The 12,418-nt window shown below is 51.6% G+C and overlaps 1 protein-coding gene across 1 annotated transcript in view; it reads left to right on the forward strand.

Moving 5' to 3' along the window:
* Window positions 1-12,418, forward strand: part of PARN (poly(A)-specific ribonuclease) — a 114,406-nt gene that overhangs the window by 64,613 nt on the left and 37,375 nt on the right. The window contains exon 21 of the mRNA XM_056122375.1: window positions 451-525. Coding sequence (XP_055978350.1) covers window positions 451-525 — 75 coding nt within the window. The remainder of the gene's footprint in view (window positions 1-450; window positions 526-12,418) is intronic.

Here is a 12,418-nt window from a genome sequence, read left to right on the forward strand (position 1 = left end):
TTCCGGCCCACCTAGTGTCTCACCTCTCTCTGAAGTACTTTAACCACTGCAATATACAAATCAAATCTGTAGCTGTGAAATAATCCCCGTTCACTGGACTATCAATTTACTCTTTTTTTTTTTTACTTTTTGGGTCTCGGAGAGCCCGGCAAGCTACCGAGAGTATTCGATATGCCAAACACAGTAACAACAAAGTCTCCAATGGAGACGTTACTGGGCCCGCTCGAGCAAATCGACGATCAACGGGAGGGCCTTTACCTTTACCTTTACTTTTTGGGTCACACCCGGCAAGGCACAGGGTTACTCCTGGCTCTGCACTCAGGAGTTACTCCTGGCAGTGCTCAGGGACCATATGGGATGCTGGGAATCGAACCTGGGTCGGCCACGTGCAGGGCAAGCGCCCTACCTGCTGTGCTATCGCTCCAGCCCACTATCAATTTCCTCTTCTAGGTAACATTCAGATCTCCTGGATTGATGACACTTCGGCATTTGTTTCTCTCAGCCAGCCTGACCAGGTACAAATCGGTGAGTGTTCAGACATAGGTCTGTGTCATCTCTGCAGTGGGAGCTCCTGCTCCTTCTCCTCCACCGTTCAAGTACCTGGCTCACTCAGCTGATGTGACCAGCAGTGCTGTGTGATTGGGGTCCAGTTTGTCACGTAAATAATTAAGGTTCACGTATAGCTGATAAAATCAGACAATATCGATTCATGAGGATGTACATTTTTCCCTCCTCACTTTCACTGCCAGCCTGTTCCTTTCTCATTGGTCTTTTCCCCGTGTGTGACGAAACTTTATTTTGAGAATTGGTAAGTTGGCAAATTGGTAAGTGCAAGTTGGCGGGGCGGGGGGTCCGCCAGAAAGCCATGCCGTGCGGATCCTTGGGGTGGGGGCCCAGAAGTGAGGCGGCTGGGTCGTGTGGAAGCTCAGTTCTTTTTCTCTCTTCTTGAGACGTGTCCAGGTTGTTTTCCGAAAGGGCTGGGGCGCCTTTCCCTGCATCCAGATCAGCGCTTACTGTTTCGATTCATTTCAGTGTGTTCCAGTCTCATTGGCATAGGGTGGGTGAGACCTCCTGTTGCCTTGACTTGCTTTTCCCTGATGATCAGTGATGCAGAGCATTTATTTATGTACCTGGTCTGTCTGCTTGAGAAAGTTTTTCTTCTTCCCTTCTCCCCACTTTTTAGCCTTGTATCTAGTTACTTTTTTCTTTACTGGGGGGCGGGGTGGTTTGGGCCACACCTGGCGGTGCTCAGGGGTCACTCCTGACTCTGCACTTAGTGACTGCTTCTGACAGGCTTGGGGACCATAAGGGGTGCTGGAGATCGAACCTGGGTCAACTGTGTACAAGGCAAACGCTCTCCCCGCTGTACTGTTGCTGTATTATCACTGACTATCGCTCTGGTTCCCTTCTAGGTACTTTTTTCTTAATTTAACCAAGTGCCACATAATAAAACTAACTGTAATATGAATACATGTGAAAGTATCGTTAAACATGCAAATTTTGACGCAGTACTTTGGTGTACTCTGAGTATGATTATGTGAGGGCCAGGGAGATGGCATGCTTGACGTGAGGTAACTCCAGGTTTGATTCCTGACACTGAACGGTGGTCAGCTCTTCCACTCCCCACTCACTCCTGCCCCCAGCTCTGGCACCTCCATGTGTGTCTGTGTTGGCCTCTCCCCTCCCCAGCCCCCACTATGTGGCGTTGCAGGACCATAGACTGTTTTATAACCAACAGACCCAGGTCTCCTGCTGTGCAGAAATACAGGCTATTCCCAAGCTGAAAGACAGACACTGGCCTCCCGCGGCTGCGTGGCCTGGATCCATGGTTCATCTCCATCAGCTCCGCTTATCTCTGTAGACTTTGTATGAACTTCAGTTACCGAGATTATGTGTGTAATTGGCTTGGCGTGGCTTTGAACTTTTATTATGCTGATCTAATACAGACTTTCCTGCGAAATGCACTTCTGGAACACAGAAGTCATGTTGGGTGGAAGGTGTGAATGATGTTGCTTCTGAAGCATTTGCTTAGCTCTCTTTATTTCTCTGATCCATCCTCCCACCATGCCCAGAAAGATGGTTTTGATAGTCTCCAAAGGATCCGAATTATTCAGAGCTAAAGGGAATTTTAGGAGTGTGTGTGTGTGTGTGTGTGTGTGTGTGTGTGTGTGTGTGTGTGTGTGTTGGGGGCGGGGGTGGGGAGGTACAGGCACCCTGAAGCTTAGAGAGGGTTAAGTGTGATTAAGGTTAAGTGTGACCCAGAGATACCAAAGCAGAACTCCTTCCCCAGATTCTAACTCCTGCATCTCGGTGAAGGGTCCCCCTGCATTCTGCTCCCTCCCCAGTGTAAAATTTGTTTTATATATCGGTCGTTCTGATAATGCCGAAGACGTAGCGTAGTTAATGTGGTACGAATTCTATTACTGTTACCTTAAACAAATTACTTGTTCATTTCAATGGAAACCAAGGGCCTGTTTGATCAATAATGTAACATTGGGAAAAATCATTAAATGCCTATTTATGTAGCAGCTTGTAATAGCTTTTTGGCTCCATTACACGCAGTTTTTGACTTATAACTAAGAAGCTCCCTTTTCACTGACATCTATCATATACCTTTGAGAATTAATGCTAGGCATAAGAAATGTTTTTGGTCTTGAATTTATTTTTTGTGAAACAAGGTATTCTTAATTGAAGCTTGTTCAGCAAGGTGCAGGGAGGGAAAGAGGAAGCTGATGTCCAGGAGAGTACGCGGGCTTGTCTGGAGTGGAAACGCGCCGGCAGAGAAACAGACAAGCAAGGGAGCTCCGTGTTTGACCTGGGCTTGAAGCCACTTTGAACATCTTGAATGTGAGAACGTTCTCTGTTTTTTTCTTTCTCTGGTGTTTGGGCCACCCCGGCGGTGCTTAAGGCTTTCTCAGGGCTCTGCACCGAGGAATCACTCCTGGCAGTGCTCGGGAGGCCATATGGGATGCCAGGGGTCGATCTTGGGCAGCTGCGTGCAGGGCAAGTGCCCTCCTCGCTCTCTTCAGCCCTGAAAGTTAGTTCTCTCTTTCCAGGAAACCTTTTAATTCTAATTATATCAAATCAGAATAAAAGGAGGTAGAAGTTAAAATCCTTCCACCGTGGGTTTGATTCCTGCTCTTTTTTGTCTGTTGCTGCGTTGAGGCCCGAGGGCTGCCTGGTGTCGGGGTGTGTCCCTGTGAACTGCACTCACACAAGTCGCAGTTCAGCCTTCTTCCCCTCTGGGGCCTGATGGCCTGCCAAAGATGGCGTAAGGTCTCTCTGAGACTCGCTCTCACAGGAGCTTCTTAGAGAGCACGCTTTGGTTTACTTCCTCCCTTTCCGGTGCCCCTTCCTCTTTGCCACGGGTTGGGCTGCGCCCTGCCTGGCTGCTGGAGGGCTTGCCCTGTCAGTGGTGTGCCCCGGGCTCCCGCAGCTGGTGGAGGTGCGCCTCTGGGTTCTCCTGGCTCGTTTCTTCTCCAAAGCGCCGGCTTGAAGTTTGTGTTTGAGGTTCCCCGCTCTCTGGCCCTGAGTGTTTTCTTCATGATGCCCTCTCTGAATATTGAGTCAACCTTTCCAGTATAATGGTAATATCTCTGGTGAAAAAAGGGCTTTTGGTTCTCTCCCGTTCCCTATTTTAGAAGTAAATCGACCTTGTTGAAAATGGGAAAGTGTTTTAAAAGTGTGAAGCGAATTTAGCCAGGGTCTCAAAATCTGGACATAAATACTAAAGGTATCCTGGTTTGTGTTTCCTTTCAGTTGTTTGCTCTGTAGATGAGTATTTCTACGTTATATTTGTTGGTGCATTTGTTTGGGGGCCATACCCGGCAGTGCTCAGGGTTTGCACCTGGCTTTGCGCTTGGGGATCACGCCTGGCGGGCTCGGGGCCGTATGCAAGGCAGGAGCCCTACGTGCTGTACCTCCTCTCCCCCGAGACCTGTTTTCATACTGCCTGTGAGGACAAGGAGCAGATTGCTCCTGAGGGAAGAACAGACACCAGCATGTAACAGGAAAACTTGGAGACCGACTTCTCCACAGCCCTTTATTATCACAGAGACTGTTTGAAGATAAGGGAAAGTCTGTTATATATTCAAGGGCAAAATAACAAAAAGAGGGAGGAAAGGGCGCTACTCTCAAAAAAGTGATTCCACTTTTTTAGTTTTTGGGCCACACCCGGCCATGCTCAGGGCTTACTCCTGACTCTGTACTCAGGAATCACTCCTGGCAGGACTTGGGGACCATATGGGATGCCGGGGTTGGAAATGGGGTCAGCTGCGTGCAAGGCAAATGCCCTACCTGTCTACCTACCTGCTGGGCCATCGCTCCAGCCCCCATAAGTCTAGGACTTCTGAAGGGATGAGATATCTGTGCTTTTTGCAAGGAGTGGCATGCCTGATGGGTGAATCAGGGCAAGGGCACACCCCCCTCCCAATTACCCCCAGGCTCCATTTGACCTGTGGGTTGGGCTGGACTTGGATGGAGCAGACCCGGAAATGAGTCGCTGAGGTCCGTGCTGGCAGCATAAGAAGCAAGTAGTTCAAGGCTGCTTGTCAGCACCGGTGTTTCCCTGATGGGACCGGCTGGGACGACTCTCGCTCTGTTTTCTTTCTCTCTCCCCCCTCGGTTGGGATTTCTCTAGTGGCAGAACGTCCGTTTGGACCTCAGGCCCTAGATCCGTTTCTGACACAGTCTACCAGAAGTCCTATGATTTGGGGGAACTCAGAGGAAATGCTGAGTGGTCGGTAACTCCTCCATCTGGTCCTCAGCTCCGTAAGACTCCATTGAGAGGATGGATGGTTATTCGTAACTTGGAGTTGGCGGGAGCTCAGGTTGGAAAGGGCTGGATACCATGGGCCTCGATTGCTGCCGTCCTCAAATTTTCAAATGTAAGCTTTATGTGTGAGCCACAGAGATTGTTTAGTGTGTGTGTGTGTGTGTGTGTGTGTGTGTGTGTATCTGTGTGTGTGTGTGTGAGAGAGAGAGAGTGTGTGTGTGTGTGTATGAGAGAGAGAGAGAGAGAGAGAGAGAGAGAGCGCAGACCATAGGCCTTTCCTAAGGCAGGGTGGGAAGTGGGGAGCCTGTGTGACCTTCGGTGGCATCTTTTCATGGAATTGGTGTGTTGAGAGTGTGGACTGACTTCATATGTTGTTCAGATTTTGCAGAAGTGACATTTCCAGTTGCCACTCTTCTTGGTTTCCAAACCTGCCCGGGTGCTTTAGCTTTCCTGGTGACTCTGTCCATTTCATTCCCTTTCACCAACCAGAAGATGGCGCTCTCATGCTGGCCACCAGTCCCCTTCCAGTGTCAGGGAGCTGTCACCTGAATGCTTATTCACGCTAGGGAGTGTGAACAGACACAGCAGGTTCCGCTGCGTGCCCCTCTGGCATCGTGGCCCACTGGGTCCAGAACTCGCTCTGGCTCTGGCCCGCTAAGATGTGTGCTTCCTGCCTTTTCACACTGGGGGTGACGTGGCCGGTTAAGATGAAGACTTCTGTGAAGTGCGCTTTGCCCTGTGTGCAGTCTTCCACGATTTGGTCAGAATAGCGATGGACAAGGATGATAAATTTCTGTAGAGAGAAAACTCAGGAATTACATTCCCAGGAAGCTCCGGGCCCCAGGGGAGGCTCCGTGCCTTGGGAGAAGGAGGCGTGTGCGTAGAAAGCCAGCACTTACAGTCCTGTGAATCACAGAGTCCCAATCAGTAATTTTGTTTTCAAAATTGGATGCTTATCTAGTTGAAAAAAAGCAATGATCATTTGACTTCATTTCCGCCAGGAGAAAGAAACCTGGATGGTAGCACAGACTTGGGGTAAAAGGGGTTAAGTGAAGCTCTGTGAGCATCAGCTGTGGACTGAAGATGAGAACTGTCCCCAGTCCTGCTCAGGCTGCTGCGAGCCACCGTTGTCCTGTGGGCGACGTTGCCATCGAGGGTGACCTCAGGTATCATGTCAAAGTGCTGTCCCACATTTCCCTTTTTTTTGTTTGCTTTCTATGGGATGCTGGGAATTGAACCTGGGTTGGCCGTGTGCAAGGCAAATGCCCTACCCTCTGTGCTGTTGCTCCAGCCCTGTCCCACATTTCTGAGGGCACTGCCAGGCCTTATGAAGAAAGCGTGTGTTAGCTAAATTCCATCAGGCACGAGTCCTAGGGTGCTTCCATGTGAGTCCCAGAGAGCGACTAGCAGTGTTGCTCCTTAAATCTCTCTGAAGAGAAGCTCACTCCAGGTGGGATGCGTGACCTGTGGTCCTCACGAACCTCTCCCTGGTTTTCCCTGGAAGTGGCTCAAGTGAGGTACCCTACCCAGCACTGCCAGTGAACCAGGGGGCAAGGTTGCTCCTTTGCCAGAGCCATGTGTGTGTGTGTGTGTGTGTGTGTGTGTGTGTGTGTGTGTGTGTGTGTGCCTTCTGGTTCCCAAGGGGAGAGGGCTGGATCCCTCCCCAGTAGGCAGCTGCTGGTCACTAGCTGGCAGGTGACTGAGTAGTGTCAGAGGGTTTGCTGAAAGGAGACAGAGTGTCTTCACATACTGGGATGCGCACAAGGTCCCCAATGGCTTGTGATGCTGGCACACAGCACCCCAGTATTTTCCTGGTGGATTCTGCAGTTCAGGGAAGCCGTTGGTTCAGGTCAATAGAGTTAGTTAGATCTGTGGCTTCACTAAACAGCTCTGACCTGTCACTTGGCTTGCGGGGAAGAAGGGGCTCCTTTACAGGTGGATTATAATGAAGAGAATGTGGGGAGGTGGTGGACAGTCCGAGTTGGGCCAGGGCTTGACAGATGGCTAGCTGCCACTAGTCACCCAGTGAAGTTTGTCATTAAAGTAACGATTCAGATAGGATGTCTGCACCCCACCTGGTGAGTTCAGAGGTATCCCTCTGTGGGACCGTGTCAGTATGAAGTACTGAAACTGTCACATCTTGACAGCTCCACACCAGGCTGTATTTCCACAAACAGCCTTATCTTTCAGATGGGGCAGGCGGAGGGCTCTGTGTCATTCTTGGCCTTTATCCACCCATACATGCAGATTCCTCGTCTGCAGAAGGCGTAGGGACATAATCTGCAAGTTTTTCTCAGAGATCTTCAAACCAGAATTTCGTAGCAAGATTATCTGCAAGATTCTGGAAAATGTCAGATAAGCAGAAACAAGGAAACGCTTCAAGATGTGTGTGAGTGTGTGTGTCTGTGTGTGTATGTATGTGTGTGTTGTGTGTTTGTGTATGTATGTGTGTGTTTTGTGTGTGCGTGTTATGTGTGTAGAGTAGTGGTAGATTTTTTGTGGAAAACAGTCATAAGTTGTCCCCTTATTGGGCCTCACCTGATAATGCTCAGGGCGTCCCCCTCACACACAGCCTCCCCGAGGCTGCTGCCTCCCCTCTCCTCCCCACTTCACATCAGACGCCCAGGGAACTCTACTCATCTGCAGGTGGGGGTCGAGTCCGCCATCGGCAGCAGCTTCCTTGAATAGTATGAGGGAAGACAGACATAGGGACCGTGTGGCAAGATCTGAATGGCCCCCAGGGCTCTGCTTGGTTCATGTTAATTCTTTGGAAAAAAATGTTTTTGGAAATTTTTTTTTATAAGCAGTGGTTACTCAGTTTTAATATTGTTTTGGAGATTTGTTGGCGGGGGGGGGGTGGCTGGTGTGGGGGAGACCACACCTGGCAGTGCTCAGGGCTTACTTGTGGCTCGGTACACAAGAGACCACTCCTGGTGGGCTCAGGGGACCCAGTGGGATGCCTGGGATCGAACCTGGGTTGGCTGTGTGTGAGGCAAACGCCCTCCCTGCTGTACTGTCTCTCTGACTTCTGTTTCTGAGACATTTTAGCTACCGTTTGGGGAATTTTAAATGGAGTTCATATTCAGTAAAGTCAATTTAAGGTCTTTCCTTTAAAATTTAATTGGATTGCTGATTTGAGTAAAGGGAGCTTCTAGCCCTTCCATCTTCCATTACGCACTTGCAAGCGTGTTGAAAAGTGATTATGTCTGAGCTGGGTCTTTGTCTTACCTCGATCAGTCGCATCCTCTTAACACGGCAGGTCAGCAGCAACAGCGAACGGCTGCCCCTGGGAGTAAAGGTCCTTTCTCATCACTCACGCTTGGGTAGGAGAGCACCTGCTGATGAATCTTGACTGTCTGCACGGCCAGTGACGGCTCAGGGTGTGAGAAGTGGCTGGTTTGCCTCTCGGCTCTGGCTCTTCTTGCGGTGCTCAGCGACAAAGGGAAAACAAGGCAGCTGCCGCAGTGCTCTGAGTACAACAGAAAACCCAGCTCAAGCTCGCAGATTAAAGCAAACGCATAGGGGTTTTCCCCGGACCCTCCTGTGCCCCCCAGTGACTGCACCTGGATCCCCGCATCCCTGCATCCCTCCCAGGGTATCCTCTGTCTAATACTCAGTGTCATAATCCAGGCCAGAGCTCTCTCTCCTCTCTCCCCTTTTCTCTCTCCATCTCTCTCCCTCTCTCCCTCTGTCCCTCTCTCGCCTTCCCCTGTTCCCTCTCTCTCTGCCTCTCCTTCCCCCTCTCCCACCTCCCTCCTTCCCCGCTCCTCCTCATTAATTTCAAGGTAATGGAAGGACGGCCTCCTTGGACATAGTCGCGGTGAAAGTGGGCCTGAGCGCCACTTGGCCCTTGCCTGCCAGGGAGCTGCCGCTTTGCACCCCGCTGTCCGGGAGTGTGCTTCAGCGAGCCCTGGTATCTGCCGAGCCCGTTGTGCTAGAGGGACGCGCTAGGTTTTCGGGGGGCGGGGTGTGAGAGGAAAGCATCCCCGCGTCAGGAGAGCCGCGTGTTGAATGTGATAGTCGGTGAGATTGTTACCTACTAACTGTCCATCTGTGCTTAACTCTATGTACATTTGAAGTTCAGGTTTAACAATCGAAAAAAGTGTGGTTTTTTTTTTTTTTTTTTGGCTTTTTGGGTCACGCCTGGCGATACACAGGGGTTCCTCCTGGCTCTGCACTCAGGAATCACCCCTGGCGGTGCTCAGGGGACTGTATGGGGTGCTGGGAATCGAACCCGGGCTGGCCGCATGCAAGGCAAACGTCCTCCCCGCTGTGCTATTGCTCCAGGCCCCCCAAAAGTGTGGTCTTGAAATTGTTGGTTTTTCCTTGTGATTCAGTTTATGCTTTGGGGTGTTTTTAATGATATCGATCTGATTAGTGATTTGTTACTGTGTTTTGTTCTGAACTCAAGTTTTGACAGATGCGATTTAGTTAAAGCTCCTTTTCCCCTATGGGATTAAGCGGTTACCTCAAGGCGCTTTCCCATGCTCTTTCTTCAGCCTTGTCTTCTCTGAATAGCATGTTGATGCTAAGGAGCTTTTCTTCAGAGACTCTGAAGTGGGGCCTGTGGCCCGTTTGCTTTCACCTTTCACTTACCCGCTTTTTTATCTTTCTTTCCCATGCTTTCTGTCTCTTTGTTTTTTGCTCCCCCGTGCTTTCTTTCATAGACCGCTGACTCTTCCTGGCAGGGGCAGACCTGGTGGTGGTCTCTGGTGAGCTCCGAGTCCCTGCCAGGCCTGTGTCCTGCATTGGGTGGTTCGGGCCCCAGGCACCCCAGCACTTCGTCCTCTCCTGTTACCGGGCGACCACCTCTTCGGTCTCATTTTTGACCCTGAGATCTCCTTTCCTTCCCACTAGGCTTAGCCGAATGCTTCAGAAGGGGCTCGTTTGCTGTTCCCCAGCAGACCTGCGCGTTTCTCTCTTGCTGAGGCCCCTCTCTTGGGCGCCAGGATCTGCACCCCTCCCCTGCTCCTGGGACCTGTTTTTGCCTTCACGGGGCCCGCCCCGCGGTGCTGGGTACTTTCTGACTCTGCTCAGGGCGCTGTGTGGTTGTGGGAGTTGGACCCAGGCCTTGTGCGTGCCAGCACCTGCACTCAGACCCTTGATTCACTTCGGCCCAGTTTTCGTTCTTCGTCTGTTGCCCTCGGGGGTTGGTGCCGGGCCTCCTTTATCTTGGATTCTGTGTCTCCCTGAACACACAGTCCAGATCAGCAGCCCCTTCTCCGCTGGCTTGACTGAAGCATGGTGGGTCCGAAGGTCCTTTCACCGTGCTGTGGCAGTGCCCAGGATGTAGCAAACCAGCTTTTTGCCAGGCTAGAAGATGGGGGCGGGGCAGGGGGCTGCATCATACCATCCAGTTTTGTGGCAACCCTGATTCAGTTCCAGAGAGTAGCCGCTGGAGCCTGAGTGCGAGGGTCTGTTTGCTCTCCCGCTTGCCCTGTCTCCTGAGTTGGGTGAGACTCCAGGGGCGCCAGAGGCTGGTCAGGGTGTCTGTGCTGACACTTAGGCCTTCTCTTAATAACTTGGGGGTGGGGTGGGGGTGTGGAATGTTGTCGGTTTTACCTCAAGTGCTCCACTTTGTGATCCGCAGAATAGGGAACATGAAGGTTTGTTCAGCAACTCTAAGCTGCAGCTGAGAAAAGCGGTTCTGGCTGTGGCTTACTGAAGCTTTTGGGAGACCCTTCTTGCCCACCAAAGGGTGCTGCCTTGCCAGGCTCCCCCCGAGAGACGCACTTGGTGGCTGGTCTTGAGGACGCTGAGCGTGTGCACCCAAGGGGGAGAGACCGCTGGAGTCCCAGGGCCGGTTAAGTTTCGTTTGTTTTGGGGATACATTCAAAGGTGCCCTGAATTGACCCCTGTGGGGCTTGGGGGCACCACGTGCAGTGCCAGGGATGGAACCCAGGGCAGCTACTTTCACAGCCAGCATCTTAACGCCCGTGCGTCGCCAGGTCTGTTTCAGGAAGCTTGAAGACACAGGCCAGTGATGGCGGGCTGCCGGGCCCTCTCTTGCTTCCCCCTCCTGCCCAGCTTCTCTCAGGGCGAACCCTGTTTCGTCTCCACCAACACCCACTCTCACTCCCTTTTTGTTTTATTTTGAAGCATACCCTAGATACTGTATCTCACTCGCGGGTAAATATTTCTCTGTATCTCTCAAAGACAAATTCCTTTTCTAAAAAGCAGCCCCAGTATTTTTATTAAGGCTCTTTCACAAGCGAGTCCTTAATATCCTCGCGTTTTCGCTCGCTGTTAAACTCTCCAGTTATCTCCGAAGTCGGCGGGGGGCTCCTTGGTGGGGCTCCCGGCCCATATAAGGGCCTCGCGTGGGGAAGGCCTGAGTCTGGCTGGGCCTCCTTGGCCCGCTCTCCCTCCTTCTTTCTCCTTTGCTGATGGCAGGGCCAGTTGGGTTTGTGTTGCTGCCTCATGTCCTCGTGTTTGCTGCAGACTGCAGGTCCCGAGCAGGGCTCGGTTGCGGGTGGGGTTTTCCTGGAGCTGCTGTGTTCCTCGGGGAGCAGAGGGGCCTCTTATGACTGGATGACTGTTAATGCCTCGCCTAGATCCATGGCTCATTAGAGCTTGCAAGAGGGCCGTATTTTTTTGGGGGGGGCATACCTGGCAATACTCATGGCTTATTCCTGGCTCTGCACTCGGGAATCACCCCTGGTAGGCTTGTGGGACCCTATGGGATACCGGGGATCCAGCCAGGATTGGCTGCATGCCAGGCAAAGCCCCCTACCCACTGTACGATCTCTCTCGCCCCGGTGGTGACATTTTAATTCTAGCCCTCATTTGGGGGTGTATATTTAAACAGGAACTTCCATTTGTAGGTTTTTTGCCGTTGGTGTACAGGGTGACCTTACAGTGTTTGTAGGAGCGAAACCTTCCTCGAGGTTCTATTGTTCCAACTTGGCCAGAGATTCTCTTTATGTTGGCCGAGTTCTTTTCACATGTCCTGCGCGAGGACAAGGTACTCCAGGCTCCGCTCGCGCGTCCTCTGCCCCAGCCCAGGGGCCGTCACCTCTCCAAGGCGTTCTGGTGACTGCTCAGGGGATGCCGGGTACTTCATGACTGCTGCCTGGCTGCTGGGCGAATCGTAGCACTGGGTGATCTCGTTTCATTTTTGGGTGAGGTTTTATTAGTGTGTGCGAATGTGCATGTGTGTGTGTCTTTGTGGAGCACACCTCATGGTGCTCAGGGCCTGGTGTGGTGCTCAGAGGTTACACAGGCTGAGCCTACGTACTTAGTGCCAGGGATGGGACCCTGGGCTCCCTCATGCAAAGGACATGCTCCAGCCCTTTGAACTGTCTCCTTGGCTGCCCTTTGCAGTGGAGCTCCGGATTTTTTCTTTCTTTCAGATAAAATTCATTATGAGGGTGCCGGAGAGGTAATGCAAGGGGTGAAAGCACTTGCTTTACATGCCACTGCCCCCAGATCAGTTCCTGGCACTGCATGTGGCCGGTCCCTTGTGCATTGCCAGGGTGATCCCTGAGTACAGAGCCCCAGGAATAAGCCCTTCCTGTTCCGGGAGTATGACCCCCAAACCACCAAGGTCCCCCTCCTCCCAGTGCACACTGGTTATTCGTTCCTACATCAGGAGTACTTTTTTCACTTAGTCTTTCTGGTTTACATTTATGTTTTCTTTCTCAG

This window comes from Sorex fumeus, unplaced genomic scaffold (assembly GCF_029834395.1).
Source record: "Sorex fumeus unplaced genomic scaffold, SorFum_2.1 ptg000045l, whole genome shotgun sequence".
In the NCBI taxonomy this organism is placed as follows: Eukaryota; Metazoa; Chordata; class Mammalia; order Eulipotyphla; family Soricidae; genus Sorex; species Sorex fumeus.